The sequence below is a fragment of the Apodemus sylvaticus genome, chromosome 5 (genome assembly GCF_947179515.1).
Source record: "Apodemus sylvaticus chromosome 5, mApoSyl1.1, whole genome shotgun sequence".
Classification (NCBI taxonomy): Eukaryota; Metazoa; Chordata; class Mammalia; order Rodentia; family Muridae; genus Apodemus; species Apodemus sylvaticus.
The window spans coordinates 104,956,259-104,971,475 of NC_067476.1; the positions used below are offsets into that span (position 1 = coordinate 104,956,259).

Consider the following 15,217-nt stretch of genomic DNA (forward strand, 5'->3'; position numbering starts at 1 on the left):
GACGAAATGAAGCCTCTCTTGAAGCTTGACAAGATTTTCTTCCTAAAACCTTCCTCTGCCCCCGCCCCGATCTGCAGTACCTGCAGAGTAAGGACTGCTCGCTTTCTATAAAGGCAGTTTAGCCAGGACAGCCAGGGCTATACAAAGAAACCCTGTCTCAAAAAAAAAAAAAAAAAAAAAAAAAAAAAAAAAAAAAAAAAAGATGTTAAAAGCGGTTTAGGTGACAGTGTAATATTGCCAAGCAATATTACATTGATTTGATACACGGCTACCAGAATGTGATGGTTTATTTCTCTGATGGAAGTAAAGCCCATTTAAAGTTTACAGCCCTGGCTGGCTAAAGGAAGTCTTTTTCAGGAACACCTAACCTAGTCCTGCTTCCTAAGGAAGTTAGAGGTGTGTGTATGTGCGGGAGTTGGAGTGGGGAGGGGATTTCCCAGTGATAGGTGGTGGTGGTAATAAACTCGGAACAGGGAACTGAGTAATCCAACGTACCCAGACTCCAGTTAAGATAAAGATTCAGTGTCAACAAATCTTGAGATTTTTATAACCTTAAGAAGTTCGCCTTGTTTAAATTTTTTGTCAACCTTTTTCCTTCACAACCTCCTCCTCATCTGAACTGGTCTATGTAGACTCAAGAAGTGCGCCCCTGGAGGCCGGCACCGGAGCAGCACTTCAAGGTCTGATCTCACAGACTCTGTACCCACCCAATCCGCGGTTCCCTACCTTCCTCTCTTCAGCTACAGTGCACGTGGCGCCTGGCGCTGCTGGTCTTTGGGCGCTCACAACACTCCTCCTGGTCGTGGGGATAGGGCAGGAACCTGGTCCAGACGTAGACGTCCTGTCCCCAAAACCACGCACTTTGTTCAGAGTCCCTTCCAATTCCCCATTCTAACTCGATGGCGGCCCAGGTTGTGATTCCCCCCCCCCACCGCCCCCCATAAACCCAGCCTGGTGTCTTCTCCGCCTTCCATTTCAAGTCATTTTCAACTTTCTCGTACTTGGCTCCGCCCTCGGACGAAGGACAGACTGGCGTGCTAGGACAGAGCTCCAGCACTTGTGCCCTCTGCATCATCCTTAAGATCCCCTATTCTTACCCATGCTAGCACCCCAGCAGCTGTAACACAAACGAGGCTCAGGCTGGCAGGACGGTGAGATCTGGGAGGTTCCACTAGGAACCCTGGTTACCCAGAATGACAGGTTTTGGAGACAGATGGTTACCTTGCTTTGGTGCCAGGTCTGATCTGTAGGTGAATGTTGGGTGATTTTCTTGTTTTAGAGCCTGGCCCCCGTCTGGTGCGGAGGACTTGGGAACAGTTCTCCTGTCCCGCGCGCTCTTTATCCTCCACCCTCTTCCTCAGCCCCCAACAGTTGGAACTTGGGGAGGGAGACTTGCCCTTCCCACCTCCCAAACGGGTGCCTGAACCCTCGGCACCCAGGAGCCCTGCATCCTACACGGTCTCACCTTTCATGCTCCGGTCCCCTTTCACGCGGGTCCCCCGCGCTAGCTTCTATCCCGCCCTACTGTGCCCCGCCCCAGAGCTGGGACGCGCTGTCCGCTCTTCACCCCCAGCCCCGCCCGCCCCGACTCAGAGCTGGAGAAGCTGCCAGAACCGAGCGGGCTAAGGAGAACCTGGAGAAAGCCCGGGGCCTATCGGCAGTCCCAGACTGGGGCGATCAGAAGCTAAGGTCAGATCCTTGAACATTTCTCTTAGCCCACGAAAGTGGGTGCTCCGTGGGAGAGGGCTCTAGGGGTGGGGACAGCGGAAGAAAGGGATACCGGTGGGCCTCCTTTCTGCGGAACAGGAATTGTAGCCTCGTGTACTTCCAATCTTTCCCTGAGGCTAAAAGGAACCTTGCTAAGGCCTGAGCTCAGTACACCGACTTTGAAAAGCCAGGGTCATCTGGTCCTGATAATGTTCAATGACCTAGTTTGTTCGGGCCTAGAGGGTTTCTTGGCACCAGCAGCACATCATGCCAAGGAGAGACTTTGTTGGTCTTCAGTATACAGTTACTCCCTGGGTCTTCTGCTTGGAATCTCTGTGGCTTTAATTCATCTTGCTCTCCTTACCACCTCGTGGTCAACAGAATCACAATACCAAGACTCTGATTTGGAAAAATGACCATGTGGGTGAGAGACAGGCTTAGACTGTCCTAGATCTGCCACCGCCTGGGGCTTCATCGTACTGGAGTTGTGCCTTCACTTCCAGATTGTTTGGGATGTTACCACACCCAAGTGGCTGTGTAAACTGTTAAGGGCTACCTACCCACAGAGAAGTTATGCTCTCCTTTCTAATTTGTCCCCACAGTCTGGTCTGAAAGCCTACAGGTTGTTAGGGATGGGCTGATGGATCCACATTTGGAGTCCAGGCTCCTGAAGACTTGATTGGAAGAGGAAGGAGGTCAAACTATTTGGATTAGGGAAACACAACCTTGGCCAACCACTCTACCAAACCCAATACACCAACTTCAGCTCTCCAGAGTCCAAAGGCCACACTCTAAAGATAGATGGAATCCTGAGCTGGGGGCTAGGCAGGGGCTGGGTTTTTGCACTTGTTTAGTAGGAGATGGGGGGCGGGGGTGAGGTCACCTGCTGGGTTCTCACCTTCAACTAGATAGCACAGTCAGGAGCCCCAGCTGAAGAGGGGGCTTTCTCTGAGCATGCGACTTTTGTCCATCCCGCCTCTAGCCTTCAGGTTGTCATTGGGACATGTTCAGTGACTTTTTGCCAGAGGAGTCCCCTGCTGCCTCTGTTTACCTGTGGTCTCACATGGTTTGCTGGCCTCTGGAAGGCAGGACACGATCAGCTGGTGTGGTAGTCCACTTGAGTTTCCTGGCAGGAGTCACGCTTCAGCTTCTGCCCAATTTGCATTACACCTGTCAGTCTTCTTGGCTTGAATCCAATTTCATCCTCCTGTCAGACTCTGATTGTGCTTATTCAAAGTGAACAGTTCAGGCACGCTCCCCACCTTGGCTAGGAGAAGATGATAAGGGCTGGATCAGATAAATGGTTTACCTCAGATTCCACAAAGGACAAACAGCAGACCCGAGACCTCAGCTGGGTTCCTCAGCTCCCTCTTCCCAAGCTGGGCTCTGGCGATGGAGCAGCCTCTGTGGGCAGCCGGGCCAAGGTAAGGGTGCTCAGGAAGTCAGAAACTAAAGTTTGCAAGGGCAAGGTTGGCTTTGTTCTGTTCTTCCCTGGCTCCGGAGTGGAGGTCAGTTCTGTACACAGCGTGTGTTGGTCAGTTATTTATTGAATGAACTAGAGACCTTCTGAGAGGGTGAGTCTCTTCCTTTTTTTCTCCCCAAGCCCAACTCCCCAGCCTCGATTCTTAGATTCTCTTCTCATGATTCTCTTCAGTGTCTGGGGCTCATTCTTCTGTCTTCTGTTGTTCCAGGTCTCTGTTTTGAAGTATTCCAACATTTAATGCCCCGTTGCCATCTTCACCATGGGGTCCCCCTCAGCTCTGGCCTGGATCTTCCTGGTTGGGACACTGGCTTCTTTGGGTGAGTACTAAAGAAGGACCTGCACAGGATCAGAGGAACCAAGCTCCTCTGGTCTTTTCCAAAGATGTGCCAATCATTTCTGCATCCTCCAGCAGATATAATACCCTGTATATACCAGGTGCTTGTTTCTAGCTGTTCAGTACATGGGTAGATAATAGAACAAAAATGCTTTCTTCTATTGTGGGTCCCTTTCTCTCTCCTCTGTCTTCTATCCCTCTTTATGAAGTAAGTTCTCCTGATGTGAAGTAGGAAAGACTGAGTAGACATCTAAGACACAAACCTTGGAGTAAGCTAGAAAGGACTCATCAGAGTTTTTAAAATAAAATGATCTTGGAACAGGGCGTATACTTTGGTGGTAGAGCATTTGCCCAGCACATATGAGGCCCTAGGTTTCCTCCCCAATGTTGAAAAAAAAACCCCACAAGATAAAATAATAGCATCAGAGCACAGCAATTCCAGCTTTGGAAGTCTGAGAGCTTTAGAATCAGTGGCTGTTCGCTGCAGTACAGGGTTCTGAAGAGGAAAGTGAACACATGATATTAAGGTCAAGTTTTAAAAGAGCAAACTTCTATCCAGGTATAGTGGCCCTGCCAGCACTTTGGAGGAAGAGGCAAAAGGATTAATAATTTAGTGTAAGCTCATCCTCCAGTCCGTGAGTTCAAGGTCAGTCTGGGCTTGAGACTTTAAGACTGTCTCAAAACAAGCAAACAACAGCAGACTTTGAAAGTCTTTTGCATCTTGGGAGATGATAAATGAAGATGAGCCTTCTGTCTGCCAATGGTGAGGTAGTGATAGAGACCCTACACTTCTTCCTTGCCAAAGCCGCTCACATTTCAGTTCTTACCAGTATTTTCCCTTCCTGGGGCTTCATTTTTCTCTCCCAGTTTGTGCCTTTTATCCCCAAGATATATGATATACTCTCTCCAAAGACTACTACTGCCCTTTCCCTGCTACAGTTTATCTTATTTTGGAGGTCTTCTCTCTCTCTCTCTCTCTCTCTCTCTCTCTCTCTCTCTCTCTCTCTGTGTGTGTGTGTGTGTGTGTGTGTGTCCTACTGCCCTAGATCCTAGGCCAGGTGAAGCCATTTTCCTTCCTGATGGGTGTCTGTATGTGCCCCTTCATGTGTCTGTGATGGCACACATCACCCACAGCTTGAAAATCCTGCCTGTGGTCTAAGGACATTCAGAGCAATGGGGTGTCTCTTGCTTTCTTCTGTTCTCTCAGGTGAGTAGAGAAGAAGTCTTCTAATTGTTTTTTAGGGAGTGGCGTGTCTGGTGGGTCACCTGATCTACCGACCAAGAGGATTCTAAACCCTGCCTTCTTATCGTGCCTCCTCAGCAACCCCTCCATGTTCCCCAACAAGCTGAGTGTCTCCTCTTGGGCTGTGGGATTTTAGAGTAGCATCATAAACAAGAATTGGAGTTGGAGAGAAGGCTCAATAGTTAAGAGCTGTCTAGAGGACCTGGGTTCAATTCCCAGTATTGACATGGTAGCTCATAACTGTCCATAACTCCAGTTCCAAGGGGTCAGTGGCCCTCTTCTGGCCTCTGTGGACATCAGGCATGCATGTGGTGCATAGACATACGTGCATGCCACACACTCATACACATGAAATAAATAAATCTAAAAAAGAGAGAGAGAAAGAAAGAAAGAATAGGAATGAAATGAGCGACAAGATGTTCCAAAGAAGGACGGAACAACGCCATTCACAAGATCAGTCCTTGGTCTCACCCAAGAAACTGGCAAAAAGATCAGAGTCGAGTAGCAGTAACACTCCCCTGCCTCGGGGCTCTGCCTAGTGGGAAAGAACCAATCCCCGCTTCACACTGCCCCTGCCCAGTGATGGGTCACAGAATGACTTGTCCTTCCTAGTTATAGGGTGTGGCTGGCTCTTGTTCCAAGCGGTAAGTAGCTGATGACTGAGGATGATGTTTGTCCTGGTCTGGTTTGTCCAAAGACTTGAGGTGTGAGGAGACTCCAGGCTTCTGCGTTCTCTTCTGAATCACCACTGTTTTCCCTCCTCTCTGAGACCGTTTGTCAGCAGGCACTGCACTTGGACGCAGCGTGCTCCACTTTAGGAGTCTTCCTCAGTGCGTGCCTGCAGAGTAGGCTTGAGTTTAGAAAATACTTTGCCCTTGTTTCTCCCTCTTGTCGGAATCTCAGGACACATTCCTTGTGGCCTGCTTGGTTTTCCCAGCATGCACTTGCCCACTTACCTCCTTCCCTTCATCTTCACACAGGAGCTCAGAACTCCATTTCTTGGGAGGTACAGCGATTTGATGGATGGTATAACAACCTCATGGAGCACAGATGGGGCAGCAAAGGTAGGTGAGGGCACAGTCTAAGGGCCAGGGTGCTACTCACCAGTGGAGAGTCAGGGCTGGCAAGTATCACAGAGGCAATAATGAAATGGGTGCAGGGATCTGAACTCCTATCTTCTGTAAGAGCAGCATGTACTCTTAACCACTTAGCAATCTCTGTACCTCAAGAACATTCTCGACCTCTTCCGTCCTTCCATACACTGAATCCTAAAGCCTTAGATGTTGGCGGCAGCCTTTGGTGATACTTGAGATAGCCTCTTGTGATACTTGCCAGATGGGGTCTAGGCATTCTGATAGCTCTGGTCTTTGCAGGCACATACACTCACATTCACGGACACACAGACAGAAACACACTCACAATTGAAATTCATCCTTGTCTTTACCTCTCCTGTGCCAGGCTCTCGGCTACAGCGTCTCGTTCCAGCCAGCTATGCAGATGGTGTCTACCAGCCCTTTATGGAACCCTACCTGCCCAACCCCCGACACCTTAGCAACCGGGTCATGAGAGGTCCTGCAGGGCAGCCGTCTCTTCGGAACCGTACAGTCCTGGGTGTCTTCTTTGGTGAGAGCTCTAGGGAGGTGGTTCTGATGTTTCGTTCCGGAATCTGGGTTTGCTCTCATGCAACCGGCTGCCCAGGAACAAAAGCAATATAGACAAAATTACATGCTACAGTGAACCTCAGCCCAAGGAGCATAGCCAGTGGGGGTCAGCTGGACACCTAGTGCCTAAGGAGTCAGGGGATGAGAAAAGATGCTGTGGAGGTTCAAAGGTGGGGGTGAGAGATGGGAGAGGAAGCCATTTAAAAGGATAGGAAGAAAGCAGATGGGGGTGGGGCACACTGAAGTGAGGTCTGACAGGCATACATTTTCCTTATGTTGATAGGGGATCCTCCATTTGGGGCGTGGGTTGGGGTACAGACTGTGATAGTTTGTCCCTAGGACACTGCTGCTCCTAGAACATACGGAGAGAAGGGTTCTAGCTGCAGCAGAGAGGGCACTACGGGGGTATTGGGTGTCATAAGCTCAGTGACAAGGGCTCACTGCAGCAATGATGGCTCCTACTGGCCATGTTGGGTACCCATGCTAGCCCCCATGTGACTTCCTGCTTGGCTGCAGGCCTTCAGGGAGGCTCCTAGCTGCATGTTGGAGCTGGTGCCGACAACCCTGCCTACTGAGGTGTCAGCTCTGAACACCTCCCAGTTACCAAGGAGAATGCCAAACTGACAATGACAACATCTTAGAGCAGGTGTAGGCACAGGCAGGCCAAGAGAGACAGAATGGGGAGGGAATGTGGAGGTCAGGGCTTGGACTTGCCCATAATAAAAGATGACTATTCTGAAGCTTCTAGTAGGGGGTGGGGGTGGTGAGGACTCCATACCGGAAGGAAGCAAGGCCATCGGCTGGCCCAGCAAACCCACCTGCATTATGGGCAGGCTACCACGTGCTCTCGGACCTGGTGAGTGTGGAAACACCAGGCTGCCCCGCAGAGTTCCTCAACATTAACATCCCACCTGGGGACCCGGTGTTCGACCCTGACAAGCGCGGGAACGTGGTGCTGCCCTTTCAGAGGAGCCGCTGGGACCACAACACCGGACAGAGCCCCAGCAACCCCCGGGACCAGGTGAGGCCAGGCAGCCAAAGGCAGGGGGGCAAAGAGGCGGGAGGGGGTCTGAGGCTGATCTGCTGGAGGCCTCGGGTCTGGCTGGGAAGGCCAGGCAGGGTGAGGCTCTTCCCCCCTCCCCCCAGCAGGCACAGCCTGGTCCTCCTGACCCTGCTCATCTGCCCTCCCTGCAGAGCAACCAGGTGACCGGCTGGCTGGACGGCAGCGCCATCTATGGCTCCTCTCATTCCTGGAGCGACACTCTGAGGAGCTTCTCTGGAGGACAGCTGGCTTCTGGGTCCGACCCTGCTTTCCCGCGGGACACCCAGAGCTCTTTGCTCATGTGGATGGCACCAGACCCCGCCACGGGGCGGGGCGGGCCCCAGGGGCTGTATGGTGAGGCTGCTGGGCCCTGGCAGGAGGGGTAGGGTTGGAGGCACCAGGCTGCTTGGGGGGGGGGCTGCGTACTGGGGGAGGGGGTCTGCCTGTGGGTCTGTGCTCCCCTGGCTCAAGCTGCTGTCCATCTCCTGTCCTGCTGCCCCACATGGATGCAGCCTTCGGGGCCCAGCGCGGGAACAGGGAGCCCTTTCTGCAGGCAATGGGCTTGTTGTGGTTTCGCTATCACAACCTGTGTGCCAGGAAGCTGGCACAGGAGCACCCAGACTGGGGGGATGAGGAGCTGTTCCAGCATGCTCGCAAGAAGGTCATTGCCACCTACCAGGTGAGTCCTGTCGCCTGCCCAGCGTCCACCTGTGTGTAGGGTCCAGAGAAACTCTGCTCCCCCAACAAAGCTTCCCTGGTCCTGGGCAACGCCCCTTTCCTGTATAGCCCTTTCCAGGAGGGCCCTTCTTCAGGCAGAGGTAGTGTCTAGGAAAAACTACTATACATGAGAGAGGCATAAGTCTATTTATGCCAGATAATTTGGGGATTGATCATTACTTAACAGCTCTCTCTTCTCAGTAAATTCTATGAAGAGCCTAGAACTTGATTTTTTAAAATTTATTTTATGTATATGAGTATACTGCTGCTGTCCTCAGACACAGAAGGAGACATCAGATCCCATTACAGATGCTTGTGAGCCACCATCTGGTTGCTGGGGATTGAACTGAGGACTTCTGGCAGAGCAGTCAGTGCTCTTCACTGCTGAGCCATCTCTCCAGTCCGATGCTGTTGTTTTAAAGGCTTTTCTCCCATGATCAGCCTTTACTGGTCCCCGTGTCTACCTGTAAGCCTTCCCTGGGCCCCTTCCTCAGGGCCCAGTCCTACACATGTGTCCTTTTACCTCTTGATCCTCAGAACATCGCGATGTATGAGTGGCTGCCCAGCCTCCTGAGGCAAACGCCTCCGGAGTATCCAGGTGAGGGGCTGAGGAGAGGGCTGAGAAACTGTGAAGTGTCTTTTAGTGTGGATTTAAAGCCTTACTGTGTCTGTTTTGCCTCTTACTTCAGGATACCATCCATTTCTGGACCCCAGCATCTCCCCAGAGTTCGTGGTGGCCTCTGAGCAGTTCCTCTCTACCATGGTGCCCCCCGGGGTCTACATGAGGTAGGAGAAGGAAGCTCATATATTTGTGTCTTGGACCCATCATTGATAAAAACCTGCCTTCAGGAGCCCTCGGGACAGGATTACAACAGTTGGAAGCAGCTAGTTCCTAGAGAGAATGGTGGAAATGGAGGAAAAGCTGGCCTGCTGTTAAGAGGACCCTTCACTGTGCTTGGTGCTGGCTGTGGTCCAAGATCATGTGATTTGCTTGTATGTGTTCGGGCAATGGCTTTTTAAGACAGGACTATGTAGCTATGGGTGGCCTCCTGCCTTTATCTCCCATGTAGCTTGATTACAGACGAACACATTTGACGGATCAAACAAAAAATGTTTATGGTCGTTAAAAATGTGTATATGTGTATGTAGTTGGGTGGTGGTCCACACTTTTTCTGTTTGTTTTTGTTTCTTTGAGACAGGGTTTCTCAGTATAACCAGGCCTGACTGTCCTAGACTTCTTTTGTTGACCAGGCAGCCCTTAAACTCACAGATACCCATCTGCCTCTGCCTCCAGAGTGCTGGGAAGAAAGTCATGTGCCACCATGGGAGACTGTGGTTCAGATCTTCAATTCCAGCACTCAGGAGGCAGAGGCAGGCAGATCCCTAAGTTCAAGGCCAGGCTGGTGCATAGAGTGAGTTCTAGAACAGCCAGGGCTAAAGAAAACCCATCTCAAATGAAAACATGAACACTCCACAAAACCAAACAACAACAACAACAAACAAAAACCCAACCCATCAAACCAACAAAAACAGTGTGTGTGTGTGTGTGTGTGTGTGTAGTTGCTTGCAGTAACTTATCTCCTTAAAGTTGTTTCACTGGCTGAGGAGTTGATGTGAGAGAATTAGCTTGAGCTCAGAAGGCCAGTGAAGGCAAAATGGAAAACTCCATCTTGAAACAAAAATAAAGAGTAGTGTGTCATGTTTATAGTCTCTAATCCCAGCAGGCAAGAGATGGAGTCAGAAGAACAGAGGTTAAAGGTTACACTCTACACAGAGAATTCAAGGCCAGTCTGGGCTACTTGAGACCCTCTCTACTGAGGGTCTGGGTATTTGAGACTACACATACATATAAATAGAATTCTATCAATGGCCGGGCAGTGATGGCACACGCCCCTAATCCCAGCACTTGGGAGGCAGAGGCAGGCGGATTTCTGAGTTCAAGGTTAGCCTGGTCTACAGAGTGAGCTCCAAGACAGTCAGGGCTACACAGAGAAACCTTGTCTCAAAACAACAAACAAACCAACAAATAAACAAAAAAAGAATTCTATTGATGATACATAATGAAAGTGTGTTTGTGTGTAAGTGTGTAATCTATATATGTAAGTTACTATATGTGGGGCTTCCTATCTACCCAGTCAATCTCAGAGTTTTAGTATCGGAAAAAGTTCCTTCTGTACTGAAAATGTAGGTGTTTTAGGGCCATTCTTCCTGAAATAATAAAATCTAGTGACTATTTAGATAGCATTTATGTTATATCAAGTATTATAGAATATGGATGGGGGAGATAGTTCAGTTGGTAAAGTACTTGCCACTCAAGCACAAGGACTTTAGTTCAAGGGCTCAATCTCTAGCATCCTATAGGAAAACAGATGTGGTGGTTCAGACTTGTAATTCCAGTGCTGAGACGATAGAGACAGGGCTGACTGATTTGCCAGTCCAGCCTAATTGTCCCAGGTTCCAATGAAAGATGCTCAAAACAAACAAACAAACAAACAAACAAACAAACAAACAAGCCACGGTGGAGAACTTCCAAAGACTGACACCTGAGCATAACTTTTGGACTCCACATGTGTGTATGCATGTGTGTGTGTGTGTGTGTGTGTATATATATATACATGTGTGTGTGTGTGTGCGTGTGTGTGTGTGTGTGTATATATATGTAAAAACATACAAAGACTTGGATATTACTGTATGGGATATGTACATAGATTATAGGCAAATATTATGCCATTTTACATAAAAGATCTATGTATCCATGGATTTGCTATTGGTGAGGGTCTTATAACCAGTCTCCAGTGGCCTCCAAAGGACCCCTAACTGTGTGTGAGACTGCTTTTCTTTCTGTATGCATTCTTAGCCATGTGGAGACAGTGTGGATATAATTATTTTAATGGCTAAATTTTCAGATGTGTGGTCAGATGAGAGCTAGGAATCTTCCAAATAGCAAATTGTTCAGTAACTACCAAGGTCTCGATTATATGGCAGATAAGGAAGGTTATGGCCTGGGACCCCTGGCTGAAGTCTTGCAAACCAGAGCTGACGCCTGGCATTAGGACCCCGTGGTGGTCTCAGTAACCGTTCTTGCTCCTTGCACTTTAGGAATGCCAGTTGCCACTTCCAAGGAATTGCCACTCATAACTCAAGTGTCTCTGGAGCTCTCCGGGTCTGCAACAGCTACTGGAGTCGAGAGGTCAGAGATAAATATTGGATGGATAAATGCATGTGTCTGAGTGTATGAAGGAGGTGGGCACTAGGACTGAAGTAGCAGCTTGGATGGGCTAGAGTGGTCAAAAGCCAATCCCTGTCCTCACCCAAGGGCTGTCTATGAGAGACAGGAGGGGAGGGGGATGGTGTGGTCAGGTGTGGGTCCACATTTACTGTTCCTCCTAGGTGTCTCCCTTGACAACTCTGGGCCTCTGGAGGCTTTGGAGCACCCAGCTATGCCATCCCACCTAGACAACTGCCCGATCGTGGGGTCTATACACCCCTAGGTTGGGTCTCTCTTCTAGTAAATGGAGAACAAGCAGCAAGTTCAGACAGGTCCTGTGACTTCTGCAGGACCTCACAACTGGTTAGTGGGAGAGCAAAAGTGAGCATCTAGATGCTCTAGTGTCCTTGTCAATCAAATCTCCTAGGAGAGAATAAAAGTTTAACACCCCCCTGTGCTCCAGCACATCGACTTTGGGTGGGAATATCATTTACCGGGAGTGCAGAATTAGCCTGAAATGCTCACCAGGAGCTAAGAACATGACAGGCTCAGGATGTGGCAGACGTGGCAGAGGGAGCCAGGCGCCCAAACTCTGGTCCCATTGGCCACGTCTGTCTTCTCTCTGCTCCTTAAGCACCCCAAGCTACAAAGGGCTGAAGATGTGGATGCGCTGCTGCTGGGTATGGCCTCCCAGATTGCTGAGAGAGAGGACCATGTGGTGGTGGAGGATGTGCAAGGTGAGCCTGAGGCTGGCCCTGCAGGCTGCCAACTTCTGACCTCTGGGAGGAGATCCGGCTGGGCCTGCAGAGGCAGGAGGGAGGAACTCTCAGGGCTGAGAGAATTTCTGATCCACTGGTCATCGTTCCTTCTCCACGGCTCAGATATTTCCGGGATGGGTTAGAATGGTCTGGGCTGGAGGCTGCATCGGTGGATGGCCCTCAACTCCCTCCAACCCTGTAGTATTTCTTTTTCAGATTTCTGGCCTGGGCCACTGAAGTTTTCCCGTACAGACTACCTGGCCAGCTGCCTGCAGAGGGGCCGGGATCTAGGCCTGCCTTCTTACACCAAAGCCAGGGAGGCACTGGGCCTGTCTCCCATTTCCCGTTGGCAGGACATCAACCCTACACTCTCGAGAAGCAATGGCACTGTGAGGAAGGGTCAGAACCCACAGGGCTGCGGGACGGGCCTGGGCACACTGCCCAAACAGGGGAAGATGGGTGGTAAAACATGGGTCCCAGAGACTAACACTCAGTGAGAGGACAAAAGCCACGCAGGTCACATTTTCCAATCTTGTACATCAAGTCAAGAGATTCCAAGTCCAGCAGGATTTGCCTTTTGACTCTGAAGGCCCAGGTCCAGTAAATATGTATTGACTATCTATTGTTTGCCACACACTTACTTGGTAGACATTGATTTTGATACTCTTAACAGTCCTGTAGTGGGCATTGCAGGCCTTGACTTAGGATCAAGCTATGTTGCTATGTATTGATATTCTAGCTGCCTTTTCCTGAAGTTGGCTGTTACACTCTATCCCCTGTAGGCAAATAGCATTGCCTGCTCATCAAAAGACCAAATTTGATTGCCTTACCATTTTGGCACAGTCATTTTGGCACAGTCACCCAGGCATAGAGGAGTTTGCACAATCATGTGCCTAGTGCATTATATGTTGCCCTTACTGTAGGGTTGCAGGAAAGGCTCAAAAGGCTTATTATAAGGAAGTGCTATGCTCAGCGTGGTGTCTCGCGCCTATAATTCTAGTATTTGGAGACAAAAGCAAGAGTTCAGGAGTTCAAGGCCAGCAAGTTCCAGGCTGGCTAGGCTACAGAGGACCCTGTCTCAAGAAATACTCTCATCACCCCTCCCTAATAAAAGTAATTCATACAATGGTCTCAGGGGATAGCTTAGAGTCTAACAGCCGACTTCAGGTAAAGGCAGCTAGAATATCACTACATAGAAACATAGCTTGTTCCTAAGTTAAGGGCCTGTAATACCCACTATAGGATTGTTAAGAATAACAAAATCAATGTCTACCAAGTAAGTGTGTGGCAAGCAATATAGGTAGGTAGTCAATACATATGTACTGGACCTGGGTCTCCTACTGGACTTGGAATCTCTTAACTTGGTGTAAAAGGTCCAAATTTATAAAATCTACATAAACATAGGAATCATGAGAAAAGTCAATAGGATGTCTTTGGCTTCAGTTAGGTGTCACTGAATGAATCTGGTCAGGGACTGAGACACAAGCAAGGAGCAGGTGTGAAGACGACTCGGCTGGTGTCTGCTGCCAAGCCTGAGAACCTGAGTGTGCCCCCCTAGGATTCTCATGGTGGAAGGGGTAAACCAATTCCTGAATGTTATGTTATCCTCTGGTCTCTACATGTGAACCATAACGTACATACACACTCTCTCTCTCTCTCTCTCTCTCTCTCTCTCTCTCTCTCTCTCTCTCTCTCACACACACACACACACACACACACTCACTCATATACTCATACACACACTCACCACACACTCACTCACACACTCACACACACACTCATTCACACACTCACACAGTCACCACACATTCACACTCTCTCACACACACACACACAATCACACATGTAATAAAAAAGTAAGTTAAATTAAAAACAATAGAAAACTCTGTAGTGGGTGAGGTATCAGAGACAAATCTTCACTTGAAACACCCATATCTCTGTCCTAGCACACGGGAGGCAGAGGTAGGAGTACCTCAGTCTCAAGCCAGCCTGGTGCAGAGTGAGACTCTGTTTCAAAACGAGCAACAGTGCATGGTCAGATTTTTTTTTTAAACACTCTCACTTGAATGCATGGTGATCCCCCTGCCTCACTTTCTCAGTGCTGGGAAGACACGTGTGAGCAACTGTGACTGCAAATTTCTAGGGATTTAGTTGTTTAGTGTTTTGTTTTTAGCTCTAAGGATGGAAGCCTTTTTTTTTCTTTTTTTTTAATTTTTTTTAATTCGATATAATTTATTTACATTTCAAATGATTTCCCCTTTTCTAGCCCCCCCCCCACACTCCCCGAAAGTCCCGTAAGCCCCCTTCTCTTCCCCTGTCCTCCCTCCCACCCCTTCCCAGTTCCCCTTTTATGATATCATTCCGGGATCCACTCTTTCACAGTCTGACCTGCTTCTTAGGTCCACATCTTCTCATAAACTTTGTGGAGGACTGGGTTTTTCTTTCTTTCTTTCTTTCTTTCTTTCTTTCTTTCTTTCTTTCTTTCTTTCTTTCTTTCTTTCTTTCTTTTTCATAGAATAAGAAGTGGAATCTGTGGAGAGCTTCTGGTAAATGACTTAACTTACACAAAGCACTCAGAGCACTTCCTGGGGTATAAGAAGTACTCTCTAGGAATGAGCTTTTGTTAGGGTCATTTGTTGTTTTTGGCCCAGGGGGTAATGCCCAGGAGCTGTCTCTCTGCCCAGGACTGCTTGCCGAGTCCTCTCAAACACTCTCTGTTCTAGGTGCTGGAGGCCACAGCCGCCCTGTACAATCAGGATCTGTCTCGGCTGGAGCTACTCCCAGGGGGGCTTCTGGAGAGCCATGGGGACCCTGGACCCCTTTTCAGCACTATTCTCCTTGACCAGTTTGTCAGGCTACGAAATGGTGACCGCTACTGGTTTGAAAACAGCAGGAATGGGTAAGGCTTGCCTGGGCTGTCTTAGAATCTGCTGTGCCTGGACCACAGGCCCTCTGCTTGGCCCCACACAGCCCTCATAGGCCTCAATCCCAGCCCCTTTGGGTCTCTCAAGTGAGGATTTGTCTCTGACGGGCTCTCTAGGCTGGCAGGCTCTTATAAACAACT

The 15,217-nt window shown here is 49.3% G+C and overlaps 1 protein-coding gene across 1 annotated transcript in view; it reads left to right on the plus strand.

Annotated features, from left to right (window-relative positions):
* Positions 1–3,411: 3,411 nt before the first annotated feature.
* Positions 3,412–15,217, plus strand: part of Duox1 (dual oxidase 1) — a 33,998-nt gene continuing 22,192 nt past the window's right edge. Inside the window, exons 1-12 of the mRNA XM_052183425.1 lie at positions 3,412–3,507; positions 5,748–5,831; positions 6,226–6,390; positions 7,262–7,449; positions 7,623–7,824; positions 7,983–8,149; positions 8,725–8,785; positions 8,877–8,973; positions 11,287–11,377; positions 12,030–12,132; positions 12,370–12,542; positions 14,877–15,052. Of these exons, the coding sequence (XP_052039385.1) occupies positions 3,450–3,507; positions 5,748–5,831; positions 6,226–6,390; positions 7,262–7,449; positions 7,623–7,824; positions 7,983–8,149; positions 8,725–8,785; positions 8,877–8,973; positions 11,287–11,377; positions 12,030–12,132; positions 12,370–12,542; positions 14,877–15,052 (1,565 nt within the window). The 5' untranslated portion in view covers positions 3,412–3,449. The remainder of the gene's footprint in view (positions 3,508–5,747; positions 5,832–6,225; positions 6,391–7,261; positions 7,450–7,622; positions 7,825–7,982; positions 8,150–8,724; positions 8,786–8,876; positions 8,974–11,286; positions 11,378–12,029; positions 12,133–12,369; positions 12,543–14,876; positions 15,053–15,217) is intronic.